A 15,358-nucleotide genomic window follows, 5' to 3' on the forward strand; every position below is an offset into this window, starting at 1 on the left:
AAAAATCCAAGGACAGCATTGATAAACAACCACCTTTCCATCTGTATGTGATGCTCAGCAGACTCTTCCAGCTTCCACCATGTAGCTGTCCTGACTAAATCTCACCTTTATACATCTAATGTCCAGAAAAGCCTTTTGTGCTGGAAGTACTGGACTTGGATATCATATGAAGCAAAATACTATTTGCTATCCTCTTTCTATACCATGTTTTCTCTGAATCCTAGGCCATTTCTTACTCTTAAGGAAATGGTTACCCAGACCAAATTTCTATTTCAGAGAATATAAAAAAAAAAAAAGTTCAGAATTTACATGCTCAAAGAGCAAAGAAAAATAAAAGAGTAAAATAACTCTGGAGAAAGAGTTTTCACAAGAAAAGTCTATTCTTAAACCTTAGGAAGAGAGCACAGCTTCTGTAGAGAAATTTAAATTATACTGCTGCCTGTAGCAGCAGTTATAGTAGCTGCCTATTTCAGCAAGAATTCACAGAATCTGGGTGAGGGGGGAGTTACAGAGTATTTAAAATATAAATACCACTTCCTGCAATCCTTTTATTAAACACATCAAGAGTGTGTTCAAGCTCAAAACCCCCCAAAACACACACTTCTTCTCTTCCTGTCTGATTTAAACTGACTAGATTCAAGAAAATGAGGATATCAACACAGGTTTCTCTAGTATGCACTCAAGTATATGCAATTTTTTCCCACTTTCATTGCTTAACTAGGAAAATCTATTTTAAAACATACTAATTTTACTTTTACTTAATTTAATTTGAAAAACTAGCCACTTTGAGTCAAGAAATTATCCAAATCAGAAAACACTTCCAATGCTTTTTATGGTATCTTACCTTTTTTGCTATTGCTTAGGGCTACCACTTTTGGTTGGTTTATGGAGGTTTCTATCAGCGGCGGTCGCATTTCTGCCATTTTCATCTCTTCATCAGAGGAGAGTTCTTCGGACTCCTGCTAAAGGAAAAACAGCTTTATGTTGTCCATTTGAAGAGCAGCTCAGTGCTATCTGAACTATCACTGACTAAACAATAAAGGGGTAAAAAGATAAACGAGCCACATAATGCAGGCAAAACAAAACAACTTTGTACTGTATCTGTAGCACAAGTCAAAATTATCTTTCAGAAGTAGCACTGGCAGACTTGCATTGTCACTGCTGAACTCTGTGGGATGACAGTCAGGTGACTTTAACTACAAAAACATTACTTGGAACAAGCAGATGAAGTCTTCATTCCACCACTGGAAAGAGCAGTCAGTTGAGTCCAGGTCACAAAGCAATCACTGAACCAGCAAACACCACAGACTGACCAGCTGGGTATCGGTTTTGAACAAAAGACCTCAAATTGAAACAGCTATAAAGTAGCCATAACCACGACAATCCTCAGAATGGAGAGGTATGCTGTGAGAAAAGACTGAAGGAGCTTGGCTTGCCTAGTCTATCTAACAGAAACAGATTAAGGGCAACTTGCTAGAAGTAAATTCCAAAAGAAAAAGAAGCTATTTAATTTCAAGAGCAATGGCAGACAAATAAAGCAATGCTGAACAATACATTTAAGCTAGTAATAACTATTTCTGAACCAAAAGATGGAACTCAGTGCACTTATGAGAGAGATTAATAGACAAAGCTGCTTCAAGAACAGCCATGCAACTGATTCAGTATCCTACAGCTAGCCCTGTATTCATTTTTCTTCAAAACCCACTTGTTTTCAGTAATGTTTTGAAGAAATAAACCCCCAATGAATGGTCTTTCCTCAAAGCAGAAATTTCTAGTAAACATGCTTCCTGCTATAAAATCCATGTTGCAAATTGCAAAAATATCTGCCAAAAACTTTTTCTTACTGTTTTGGAACACTTAATGCATAACCATCTTCCTATGATACCAATTACCTGGCCAGTTCTTAGGCCTGTAGGAAGAATAAACCTGAGATGCAGCAAACAAACTACAGTAGTCCTCATTAAAAATTAAAACCCATTGGCTTTTCTCTATAATCTGAACAACCAACATGTTCACTGCATCTACCACATTCCCCTCCTCTTGGATGTGACATACAAGTGTAATCAATGCTGAAATGAAAAGTTCACACAGGCAAAGTTTAGCTATCTGGATTCTGCAACAGTGTTACCAGCAGGAAATAAGGAAATACACTTAACGGAGGAGTTCAGTGCACCTGACTCATGTACTTACTACAGCTACAAGGAATTGCTGTCACTATCATTAGACTGTCTATTAGATAGTCACTATCATGATTTTCTGAAATCACATTTTACAATTAAAGAAAAAATGTCAGTACAAGTATTTTCGAGAAGAATGCAGAAGCAGGAACACACTAGTGGGAAAGCAACCAGTGACAGCCACAACTGTCTGTCACTCAAGTCTTTTCACTGTATGTATGATATAGGCACATTCCAAAACTTATCCAACACAGGCAAAAAAAAACCCCAAAAAACCCCAAAAAAACCCAAAACCACTTCTGAAATTATGAAAAAACTATCTTAAAAGTTGTGATTGAATGACAACTTCCAAAAATTGTCATAAATCTCAGTCTTTCTAAATAAATGAATACACACTGTTTGTCAGAGAGAAGGAAAGTTTAGAAGTTTAAAATCCTTCACTGTAAGAGATAAGAATATTCCAAGTAGTATCCCTGACAGCTCACTAGTAAACACAGAGGAATAAATATTTTTAAACCCACCTGCCACTTTCCATTTGAAATGCGTGTGTATACTCACTTGGATACAGAAAATTTTTATTGCTACCACTGAACTGACGTTCTCTCATTTCAGCAACAACTGAAAGTGATTATTTAATGAAGTACTGACAGTCAAACAACTGGAGAATTCTACCAAAGTGTGAGTCTTTTCACAAGGTATATCAATCTTTAGTTGAGTTTGCATTATTTTTCTTTAAATGCATGCATCTTTTATTATGAACTTTTTGTTAGCTGTTTCAACTTTTACTTAACAAAATCTGAAGCAAGAAAAATACTGTATTGAAAACCATCTGAATTTACAACATTTATGGAGGGCAATTTTCTTCTATTGTCAACAGAAATCTTCATCTCCCAGAACAAATTCAATACAACACCAGCACAATTTCTGACTGCTATAATGCTCATTGCAATGCCATACCTCAAGCATGTCTTCATGGTTGACAATTGTTTTCGTGTTCTGCAAGGTTTTAACAAGTGCAGTCATCTGTGAATTTGCAGTGCTGTGCTCAGCTTCTGGTTCACTAGGCTTATGCACAGAGCTTCCTGCTGAATATTGCTTTCTCTCATCGGCTTTGTTCTTTATCAAACCAATTTCTGAGGTCTACAGAATTAAGAATATTAGCAGAGAAAGCATCCTGAAATGTTTTTAGCGACATACAGAGCCAGCATTACATATTGTGGGAAAATATGGAATGGAAAAATCTGAGCTCTGAAATTATAAAAAACAGAATGCACCAGTTATGAAATGCTAAGAAAATGCCATTGATAACTAAGGTACAGTCCCTACCCTGTGTCAATCAGTCTGACTCTTATCCTTACTGGTGTCAATACAATGATTTTATGTGAGTACCAAAAAGTAGTCCTATCTTCTATCATGTTGCATCTAGCTCTTAGAGGCTTCAGACACTTTTACCAGACTGCTATTACTGCTCGTTACCACTCAAAGTCTTCAGTCATGAGCAGTGAAAACCTTAGAGATTATCAAAATTTCATCGTGAAGTCTGGCAGATGAAAGAGCATCAGAGGATGACAAAGATGCCATCCTCCAGAAACCAAAGAAGGCAACTCCTTAACACATCCCCAGTTTGCATTTTCCTGAGAATTAGGTCACTTTTCCTGTCCTTAGTGCACGAGAAAGACTGCTACTGCAAACCAGATGTTTACTACAGACGTCCTTAGATGAGGAAGAGGTAAACTGGTTCTGTAATCAAACAATTTTTCTTGCTAAAACATCAGAGGGGAAGGAGAAGAGAATTAAAAGAAATCAGTGACACTTTAGTCTTTGAATTCCTTGCAAAACCAGAAGATAATGCTATCTCTAACCTTTACCCCCACATCTTTTACAGAAACTGTCTGGACTTCTCGCTTTGACTCCTTGGCAGTATCTTCAGTAGATTCTTCGTCCTTTAGTCTATGTACAATTGTCTGAACCGTTTTGACCATATTCTTCAGTTCATCAGGATATGGAGTTGGGTATCTCTTCAGATTGCCCTCCTGAAAGAAAGCCATAAGGTTCTACATTTATTTAAATGTCAGAACTAAAACATAAGCTTTAAAACAAATAATTAAATAGGCCAAACCACTGAATACTCTAGAATCTCCACCCTGATACTGAAGTCTGCCTGCACTGAGACATAAGCTTATACAACCAAGCAAGATTATTAATCACTTTCATTCTCTTTCCCCCAACATGTCCAATGATTTCAAACAAGGATTAAGCCAATTGTAATTCACTTAAAATAAAATCAGTTTATCATGGTTTCCTCACTTGTTCTCCACTCCACCATTAGTCAGGTGGCATCCTAGTTAGGCCCAACATTGCCATGTGTCAGCTCGAGTTTTTCGTTTGTGGCCTGCTGAAAATTATCTGGCCAAATAACACCCAAACTAAAAGCAAACACAACAAAAAAATCCAAACCATCGTGTTTCATCCTGCTAGATACTCTAAACTGATGAGTGAATTTATTCAGCAGAGTGAAACTCATAACCAAAGTAAGAAAAAGGCTGAGATTAAGGGTGGAAGTAAGAGAGAGGGAAGCAGCAAGTATGCAAAAATAAATTCAATACTAACCCGAGGTGGTGCCTCTCTCTCATCTTTGTCTTCATCACACTCAAATGCCACCTGAGCACGCTGTTTCCTCTGTTCCTCCCACAGAGATGGATTGAAACTTTCATTATCAGATATGAACATAACTGGAAAAAAAAACCCAAAGAAGTTCTTATAATAGGCTACACTATGCAAAACAAAATATACTCTTTCTCTTGGATAGGATTGTTGTGCTTTTGCATTCCTTCTTTTTAAAAGATAGAAGACTAACAGTACTGTTAATTGAAGATTAGATACAATGCCACTGCTTCACGAATTTGGCTTTACTTTTATATTAGAAAAATCCCTATCTTTAAAAAGAAAATTATATGCTCAGCTGTACACTAGTTTCAACATTCACACTTGAAAATTTTCAGCAGAACTCTGCTAAGTGGTTTTATTCTATATATAAATATGAAATAACATATTTGTGTGCATCTATGTATAAACATGAATTATACATAGATTAACAAAGCCTATTATCAGTGCTTAACATCATTAAGCACAGGTAAGAACATTCATCTGATTGCATTTAATGAAAATTTAAAAATTAAAAACACCTGTGCCATGGAATAAGAAATGTTGCAAGTTGTCAGTTTTTAATTATTTCTGTTAATATATTGCCCCCCCCCCCCCCCCAATTTCTATTAAAGCAGCACAAGCTTTTTCCTTTTCCTTATAAGGGAAAGAAACTGGAAAAATAAAGTTATTCAACTCTTTTTACCAAACTCCTGTTCGGCTTACTACTGCAATGTTACTTATTTCCTTAACAACTTTACAACTGTGCTGAAATAGGTTTTTGAAAGAGCTTAAAATTTTGTGCCTAACCTTTTATAAAAGCAGTTCAAACTACATGTGAGCAATATGCTTTTTCTTAACTGATTTTTTTTTTTTTATCATTTCAAAATAAACCAGAGACTGCTATGTACTTTTCAAAAAATACGTACTTGGTAATGGAGGAAACATTTTTCTAAAATAGTCAGTTTGAAGCTAATACTTGCTTAAGAGAATTTCACCCCAAACCATTAGGTCCTATTGGAAGGAAAGAGGTTTTCACACTAGGAGCAGCAACCACCACAGAATGTGTTCCTGTCAGTCCATTTCTCACCTTACTCACAGCAATAATTTCATCTAGAATTTACCAACATCTGAATCTCATTAAGTTACTATTCTCATTCATCAGATACAACTCATCATCTCTTACAAGTATACTCCAAACTTGTATTTAAGCATTATTTAGTGAAAATCATATTAGCAGTAAGCCTTCCCATTATTATTTTCAAAAGTGACCACTGTGACAGGTAATTTCAGAAATTCCTTACCCTCCTCAGTCCTTGGTTGCTGAGGGAACATGTAATTAGTAAGCACTGTTTTCTGTGTGTCAGGGTCAGCTTCTTTTTGAAGAGGGATAAGTGGTTTAGACTAGAAAATAAATTAAAGAAGGCTATGTTATGCAAACATATGTATATACATGACCTACATATCACAGAGTATGCCTGTCCCAGGACTTTGAAGACTGCTCTCCCTTGAATTAAACCATTTCTCCTGTGAATAATTTTCACAAAATGAAGATATTAACATGTCTGTATTTGACTGATGACAGGCTTGTTGAGTGAAGACAAACTCAGCAACAGCTTTTGTGAAAAGAAAACACTAGTTAGTCAAAAAGTAACCCAGTTTCTTGCTGGTACTTACTACTATCCCAAAGCATGCTGATCAGAAATGCACAGATATATTTAGCTATTTAAAGCTGCAGACTTTATAAAGAGAAAAGATAAAAAGGTAAAAAGATATAAAGGAAAGAATTATGTACTCCTGTTTTTTCCTTTTGACACCAAATTGAACATCCTCTACCCCTTTACAGGGGAGGGCAGAGGATTCTAGAAATTACTGTTTTAGTAAAAGTGCACATCTGAGGCTAGTGGATTTCTGACAGCCCTATACACCTTAATGCTGTTCAGAAAATCAGCATAATACCAAGGACTTTAACAAATGGGAAAAATACAAACACATGAGTTATTGCTTAACAGCTTCAAAGCTGAACAGTCACACAGTTCAAAGGTGTGGCAAGAAACCTAACTCACAAAACCAGGCATGCTGAGTTTCCCAATTGGTATAGCTGTGAAAGCAACAGCACATTTAAGTTCAAGCCTTTCAAGCACTAACTCTCCTGTATAGATTAGCCCGAACAAAAAAAACAACAACAAAACAAAACAAAAACCCAAACCAAAATGCCAACCAACCACAACAAAAAACAAAAAAACAACCAAAAAAGAAAAACCCCAGAAAAACACAAACCCAGAGAAAACATAAAAAAAACAAAAACAAAGGGACAAAAAACTTCCCAACACCTGTTAAATTGCATTTCCTCACAGCATGAGTCTCCATAGACAGGTATGCTCAGTATTGCTTACTTCAGGAGAACTGACAAAGTAATATCAAGGAAGTAATGATACACACAGTACTACGTCTCTTTATTTAACCGACGGCTCTGTTTTTGTCAATTCCATTAAAAACAAAGTCACCACTAATTCATTTTCAACATTAAAAAATCTTACCTGATTGTCTGATAGCCACATAGCAGTGAGTTGCTGCAGTTTTGTAAAGGTAAAAGGTAAATTCTTCAGTCTGTAAATTACAAGCACTTATTTAAGTACATTTAGCCATACTGTTAAGATTTAAAACAATCCTGCATTAGCCCGTAAAATATTTTAAAAGGACATTTCCATATGAAATAAACAGTGAGAGCTGAAAGGCTACAGCATGTAATTTTAATTCAAATTAAAAAACCCCAAACAAACAAGAAAAATGTGTATCTGCCCAGTTTAGCAAGCAGCTTAAAATAAAGAAATGACATTGTAACTGGAATTAACTCAACTGGGTGACTAATCTACAAAGACAACTAATGTAAATTAAAAAATCTGACTCTTGACCATTTTATCTGTCAAAATACATGCCAATTAGGGAAAAAATGTGCTACACCTGAAAAGCTTTTTTTTTCTCAAAGATACATATATGGGGAAGGGGCTACCCTGCATAATGGGTGCTCTGGCATTAACAGATAAATCAAGCTACAGAGTACAGAGAAGCTGGATTGACAGAACAGGAGGGAGAGCTCTGCTAGGCTTCTCTCTCCCAGTATACTTCAATTCTATAAATTAACAATCCCCAAAGCTAAACCTTTTGTCCGTATTTAATGACCATCTCTAATAAAACACAACTCTTTTCACCCTTCCAGAACACACAGAGGTCTTTTACACTATCCTATGATACCATTGTGTGCTCCATATGCAATTCAAGAAGCTATAAATCTTTAAGTAAGTATCAAAGGCTTTATGAAAATAACCGAAGTAATTCCCTAGAAAAACACATGCTAACAATCACGAATGTAGCAAAGCTGCACTTCAGTGCATTTGCCAAGTCATAAAAATAAAGATAGCTTAATATAATGGAACTGGAAGATACAGAATATGACAGTAATACATTAAACACATCTCAGTCAGCTTCTGAGCTATGTGTGAGATAAGGAAAGATAGCCATAATGTATTCATAATAATTCCACTACATTATTGTTGCATTTTATACAATGTCTATTTGGTTAAAAGCATTCACAAACCTATTGTCACTCAGATTGATGACTTTTAATTTCTGCATATCACCCATTTCTTCAGGGAGAAATTCAAGCTTATTAGAATGCAGAAACAACACTGTTACATGCTTCCAGTTTCCAATCTAAAAAAAACCCCAAAACACAAAGACTTAATTCATCTTCACAACATAAACACGAGAAGTTTTTAAAACAATTACTATTGAGGCTCTTTTGCCTAGAAAATTTATTCTTATACTAAACCTTTTAGTTGCAATACACAGCAATGAAGTTCTACTTCTTGCTTAAAAATATAAAATTTCATTATTTATAAACTTGTATATTTGTATACATCCTCCTTTAAAAACATACACAAAGAAAATTCTCTCAAAAATTAGTACCTTGTTATTCACAAGTTGTACAGACTATAAAAAAACATTAAAATATTGATTTTACAGATTTGCAATTAAATATATACCTCTGATGGCAACTGAGTTAAGAAGTTATGATCTGCAGCAAATGTTCTTATATTTGAGAGCTGCCCAACAGAAGAAGGCAACGTTTCAATCTCATTGAAACTACAATCCAGTTCTTCTACTGATATTAACCTGGAAAAAAAAAACCAAAACTCTGCTATACAGATTAATGAATCCAATATTAATTGAATACCTGCAGTTTAAATGAAGTTAATATCACTATTAATTATTAATCTCAAATGTAATTAAAAATAAACCCTAAGGAATTAAAATCCAAGAAGAGTCCTTTACTTGTGGCCTAAAATGTGTTTTAGCGTGCGTGTTTCTTTCCTGTAATTGATTACAGGTTTTTTGGTTCTGTTTTGAGCTCACTTTTTTTTTTAATCTCCTTTACACTGTACTCACAATGAAAAGAGTGAGGCCAGCAACATCAAATGCTTGTACAGTACATGACAACATGCCAGTGTAAGGCATCAAACACATTCAGAATGGGACCAATCATAGTCAAATTAGAGCTGAGTGCAGTTTCCAAACAAGCAAAGAATTTCAAGAGTTAGAGACTGTGAACCTAAGAATCAGACAGTGAAGCAGTACTTTGTGAACTCTGACAACAAAAGATAACCTACATTAATTAAAATACATGAAAAGAAACTGGAAGACATTGTACATTTCTACAGCACTCAATTGTGAGCCAATTATTTCTGTTGTTGTTTGCAAGTTTTAAATTAAATTGCTGAATACCAAAACATATGAATTAAAAAACTTGCTGATGGACAGCTCTCTATATACATATATATGATATATATATATATCATATATTGCAATGATTTGCAATGTCTACCACAACCATGTTACTGTCAAAAAAACCGTTTCAGGAAGCTAACTGTCTCTTTAAGTATCTTGTTTTCTGTCACACTCAATTTTTGTATAATAGATTGGTGGCTGCATTAAGTGAGGAACATACGTCCTTCGGTATTAAGTAATACGAACATACATGCTGCAAAGTAGAACTAAGATATGAAAATGCTTGCTTTAAATTGTATCAGGACATTAACACGTAGAAGAAATGAAATCAAGCTGTTATAAAAAAAAATCGAAAAAGGAGCCATTGTTACAGAAAAGTGTTCAGAAAGGTAATTCAGCTTCTTATTTTGGTGAAATACCTACCCTCCTATGGAGTCTGGCAAATAAATTAACTGGTTTTCATCAATTTTAAGTGTTGTCACCTTTTTCAGAGAACCTATAATAATAGGAACAAGTAAATCAAAATGGACATTTGCGTTCATTAAGCTAAGTTTTAACTTTAACTTAAGAGGGGAAAAAAACCTAACATTATGGGCAAGCAACCACATCTTCTCTGTTCCTTGGCATGGCTATAATTCTGTATTCCTCAAGAAATAGGAGATGAGCTTACAGAACAGTTTAAAATGTGTCAACCAACCGGGTAGAAAAAGAATTTTTTATTTTTTTTTTTCTGATAGCAACAGCAGTTTTTCATCCATTTACAAACTACTGTATAACTATACTGAATAATAAAGAATGCTTCAAAACAATTTTAAGTTATTTTTCAGCCATGCATTATAGCTTTATCAAGAACTGGTACTTCTACTCAACTGAAACAGATCTAGAACGTCGTTTTTGTATTTTCAGGTGCTCTGTGTCTGAACTACAAGCTTTTAACAACATGAATTAATGTAAAATACAAACCAATAGACTCTGGCAGTTGCTGAAGTGAATTACTGGACAACAGTAGGTCTTGCAGGCTTTCACAACCTGAAATACCTTCTTCAACTACTTCAATGTTGTTTTTAGAAACATCCAAGTATGTCAGTTGTTTCAAAGTGCCTATGAACTAAAAGCAAGAGAAAATAATGCATTCTAAAAAGTGGAAGTTCAAAACAAAAAATATAGCAGATTTGACCTCTCAAGTGTAATGCCAGAGGAAAAGACCTGAGAGTACTGAAATACAATTTTATGCAAAATATACAAACTTTCAAATTAAGTCTTTTGTGCAGATAAGCACAGCTGATGTTTTTACACACACAGACACTCAGCAGTAGCTCGGCATGTCCCTGAAGTCAATCTTCTGCACATTCAGTGGTTTGATCAGTTACTGTTAATTAAGTAATTAAAGCTTTAGAATAGACTTTAGAAAGAGACAAAAAATGTGAGGACATCATTATGCTTCAGTAGATTTTAATGCTCATTTCTGCCTTTTGTATAAAACTGCATCCTCAAAAACAATTATGAATCCCTAACTGTACAAAACTGAAAGAAACAAGTCAAAACATAAGCTTGGATCATTCCATATGAACCAAGCATAAGCTTTAAAATTCATGCACACTACTCTATTAAAATTTTCACTTTCAGAAATACAGCTTTATTTTACTGCAAAACACAGTTCAGCTTGTATTTTACAATCAAACCACTCAAATGTCTAAGAGTTAGCTGATGGAAAAATAGTAGCAAAGTCTACTGATCAGGCAGTTTCATCAAGGCCATATTTCACATGACTGCTAGTGATTTTAAGGTTAAAAAATAGCCAACTGCTTCCCAAATTTCTAATACTCATTTATTAGTTTGCAACAGCTTAAGCACAGGTTCTCAAGTACTCTAATAAGAGGTCAGCCTGGAACACATGTAATCCTGAAAGATGTCAGGAACCCATAAAAAGTCAACAAACTATTTTCTCAGGAACTGGCTATACTCTCTGTTTACACAGACAGAATTGGCACTGCTTGTTTTACAGCTGTGACCAGTAAAAATCCACACAACGTATCCTGTATATTCCTGCTTGCCATCTAACATAGAATAATCCCTTTTGGAAGGGCCATTCAAACCTAAATTTGATTTAACATTTTTACTTGTTTTCCGAATTGCAACATAATATTTAGATGAGAAATATGTAACTTTCAATGAAGGGAAAAAACCCCAAAAAGCTGTGAATGCAGCTGTCATGATCAGTGATAATTTCTAAGTGGACTAGTTAAGCATTCAAGTGCCATTTAGCCTTTTGGCTTTAAGTAACACTAAAATTACATAACAATTACAATGTACATGATCACTGACAAAGCAAGTATCTGTGTCATTTAAAATACTCTATGTTTAACACAGCAAAAGAACTTACCCCAGGAATAAGTGTTAGTCTATTACCATCCATCCAAAATTCCTTTAATCCACTCAGTTGTTCAAGTACTTCAGGCTGTAATGGGAAGCCATTTTTTAAAAAATCTTATGAAAAAAACCCCAGTGAATGGCAAAAACAACTACAGTGATTTGTCTATTGCAACTTTAGTAATGTGCTACTGTAGCTGTTATAACCACTTTTTTAACTGGGTCATCAAAGAAAGCCCAAATAATTCACTTTTGAAATTAAAATATATACTAGATATACAAGAACTTTGAAGAACTTGACCACAACACTAAATAATCTTTATAGAAAGGTCCTCTGTTGGTTTGGTGTCTTACAGAAAGTATTATTTTTCAACAGGCTCTGAGTGCATGTTACATGTGCAATTTTGATGGAGGAGATCTAAAACCACTTAAATTTCATCAACTCAGAGGACCTGTTTTTCAAAACCCCCAGGGATTTTTTAGTTTGGGGGAAAATCAAAACAGATTTCATTTTTCTAGCAACAAAGGGTACATCTTCATTACACAAGCAAACTATTCCATCCAAATGAAATGCAGGGTTGTGGTTCCACTACAACTTATTGTTAAAAGTGTTTTGTTTATCAGGGAAAAGCCCCTTTTTGGTAAACACCCATGTTGTATATGCTGCACCTTAATAAGTACAGCCAAGTCAAGTTCAGATAAATGTTAAGTAAGTTTTGTCATATAGTAAATAGATGGCATTTCTGCTTAAGTGGCAGTCCTGTCTCCCAATAACTCATTTTCCAAGAGAAGTCATAACTTAAACATTAGTTTAAGCCTCCTACACAAATATCTACCCTATGATGAGAACATGGCAGTCATGGTACGGGCTAGATGTTTAACCATAAAAATGAAAAATTTCTTAAATACACTCCCCTATTTTTCAAACTGTATCGCTAGGCAAGTGTTCAGCCCTGCATGTTCTACTAGTGGCACACAAAGGCTTAACTTCATTGTGTTGCAAGTCAGCAAGTTTCATTATATTTCTATTTCAATTCTTCTACCAGCAAAGTAAAAGCAGAGATGTTATGTGACTCTTAAATACAAGATATATTTGCTTGTGAGACCACAAACTGGAAACTAGTCAATGCAAGCTAAGGAAAAATCAGAGCACCTCAACTTTGCTTTGAGCAACACCCAAATTTAATATAGTTTCCCTTGGATCTACATAGTTTGTGCACAACGATAAGGGCAGGTTATGTACTAAATTGTAATATTCAATACATGATAGTTATTAAGTGATTAGAATTTAAGCCAAACAATTATGTTTATAATTCAAACACATATTACTATTAATTATTTACCAATACAGTAACCACACTATGTAACAGAGTTATTTTAAAATGGAGTAAAAACATACTCTCATTCCGAAGATCATACACATAATTTTTATAACAGACTCCATAAAGTAGTATAAGCTATAAATAATGCTTGGTAGCAGAACTCTTAAGATTATGTTTTCATATGTGTTAAAAACAGATCAAAGGATAAGGAGATTTATAAAAGATGCAGTGCTCTTTTACTAAGGCAAAACTCACCACTTCTGTGAATTCATTACTTCCTAAGTCCAGTCTCTCCAACTGAGTCAGTCTGGACATGGTTCTGCACAGGAAGGGGATTAATAAAGAATTAGGTCTAATAAAATACTAGCTACATCAAACCTTCCAGATATACAAAAAATTCATATCAATATTAAGTAGTAATGCTATTCTATAACTGGAATGATAACTAATTATAGACAAATTTTTCACACACTGGTCCACCAGGCACATATTACTGATCTTGTAGACCGCTGAATGTCATACTAAGAGTACAGTGTAACACATTTAAGGCTGGAAGACGAGCTCGCAAAAACTGAAGACCAGTAAAGAAATCTTCATGATAAAGTGTAATGCAGTGGCTCATCTGTTCTTTTGAGTGGTTCAGCTTTTCACCTACAGTGACAGTATGTCCCTCAGCAGTCAAAGGCTGGTTAACTACATGTTTTCTTCTCAAAGACTACTGCCTAGATATCTGTTAAAACAGGGAAGAGCATTATTGAATCACAGTATCCAACAACACCTTTTTACCTCTCCAGACTGCTAAGTTGCTTCCATGTGATGTGGTTTGGAACTGTAATTATTTCTCTAGTCATACATTAAATGAGATTACCAAATTGGATTTTGTGACACATCAATACTCTTTAACCTAACTTACGGCAAGTACTAAATCAGTGTCTGAAACAGAAGTAAAATCCATTACTTTAAGCTGTGTTTTGGAAACATTTCTCCTCTATTTAAGCTCAGTTCAGGGACTCCATGGAGATTATCTACCACGGCACATGGTGGTCTACACAATGAGTACTTCACAGTCAACAGCAGTTCTATCTGAAAGTATTTTTTAAGAGACTGTGAATGTCTCATATGAAATCATATTAATGTATTTATTTAATAATACATTTTCACAGAACGACACTTTCATATATAAACTGCAATTGTGTACATACTAGAAAATTATGGAAAAATTAAGTATATGAGCTTCTAAATTATAGAGTCTTGTATATTTTAAGACTATCACACCAGTTTCTTCAAGAAACAATTACATGAGTGCAAGATGCCCTATGCAGCTATTCAAAGCTCTGGTTTTTCTTAAAATACAGTAAGATCTACAGTTGCTCTGAACATACAGTTAAAAAAAAAATACACTGGAAAATGTCGTATTTACTCAACATAATTTAATGTGATTATTAATATTATTCATTAAATAATCTCCAAGAAGTAGACTCAAAATTTATTTAGAAATTTGATTTTCATGACACAGGAGTAATTAAGCTGGGGATAAACTAGGAATTTAGCATAAGCAGGTAAGGACAAGACCAAGACAAAAGCAGCAGAAGCATTTTTTGCGCTGTACACATATTATACACAGACTTTAAAGGAAAGCCTCTAGCTAACATTCCTACTGTCCAAGAAAAGAAAAAAACAAACAAAAAAAAAACCAAACCCAAACAAAAAAAACATGAAAAGACTACTTTCAAAAGACTTTAAGAAACAATTTCCATCATTTCAAGAAGCTAATGAACAGTAAGTAAGCTAACATTCTTTTTCAATTTCTAACTAAACTGATCTGAGTCCTCTGAAATCCTGCAGAAGACTGATCTCTCAAAGCTTTGTGAGACCATGGCAATACCAATTTTAGTGCATTATGCTCCTAACAAATTTGCCCCAAAGAGTCTCCCGGAAGCGCTGCTGAAGAACTCCTTTAAAAGGACCTAACATAGTATTCTGTAGCTTTTGAAACTTCATAGACCACACTACGCAAATCAGTGTCATGTAACAATGACAGGATAACAGGATAACTTT

General features: G+C 34.7%; 1 protein-coding gene across 7 annotated transcripts in view; it reads right to left on the reverse strand.

The window, feature by feature from the left end:
* Positions 1-15,358, reverse strand: part of ERBIN (erbb2 interacting protein) — a 116,314-nt gene that overhangs the window by 20,926 nt on the left and 80,030 nt on the right. For 2 of the 7 annotated variants that reach the window (XM_058864920.1, XM_058864924.1), the window contains exons 10-21: positions 13,556-13,619; positions 11,992-12,066; positions 10,572-10,716; positions 10,032-10,104; positions 8,867-8,996; positions 8,419-8,534; positions 7,361-7,430; positions 6,125-6,224; positions 4,788-4,909; positions 4,040-4,210; positions 3,135-3,317; positions 845-959 (exon numbers count right to left, since the gene is read on the reverse strand). In XM_058864920.1, coding sequence (XP_058720903.1) covers positions 845-959; positions 3,135-3,317; positions 4,040-4,210; positions 4,788-4,909; positions 6,125-6,224; positions 7,361-7,430; positions 8,419-8,534; positions 8,867-8,996; positions 10,032-10,104; positions 10,572-10,716; positions 11,992-12,066; positions 13,556-13,619 — 1,364 coding nt within the window. Of the gene's footprint in view, positions 1-844; positions 963-3,134; positions 3,318-4,039; positions 4,211-4,787; positions 4,910-6,124; positions 6,225-7,360; positions 7,431-8,418; positions 8,535-8,866; positions 8,997-10,031; positions 10,105-10,571; positions 10,717-11,991; positions 12,067-13,555; positions 13,620-15,358 lie in introns of all 7 variants that reach the window. The other 5 variants (XM_058864923.1, XM_058864919.1, XM_058864922.1 and 2 more) reach the window with 4 other exon arrangements.

This window comes from Poecile atricapillus, chromosome Z, assembly GCF_030490865.1.
Source record: "Poecile atricapillus isolate bPoeAtr1 chromosome Z, bPoeAtr1.hap1, whole genome shotgun sequence".
Lineage (NCBI taxonomy): Eukaryota > Metazoa > Chordata > Aves > Passeriformes > Paridae > Poecile > Poecile atricapillus.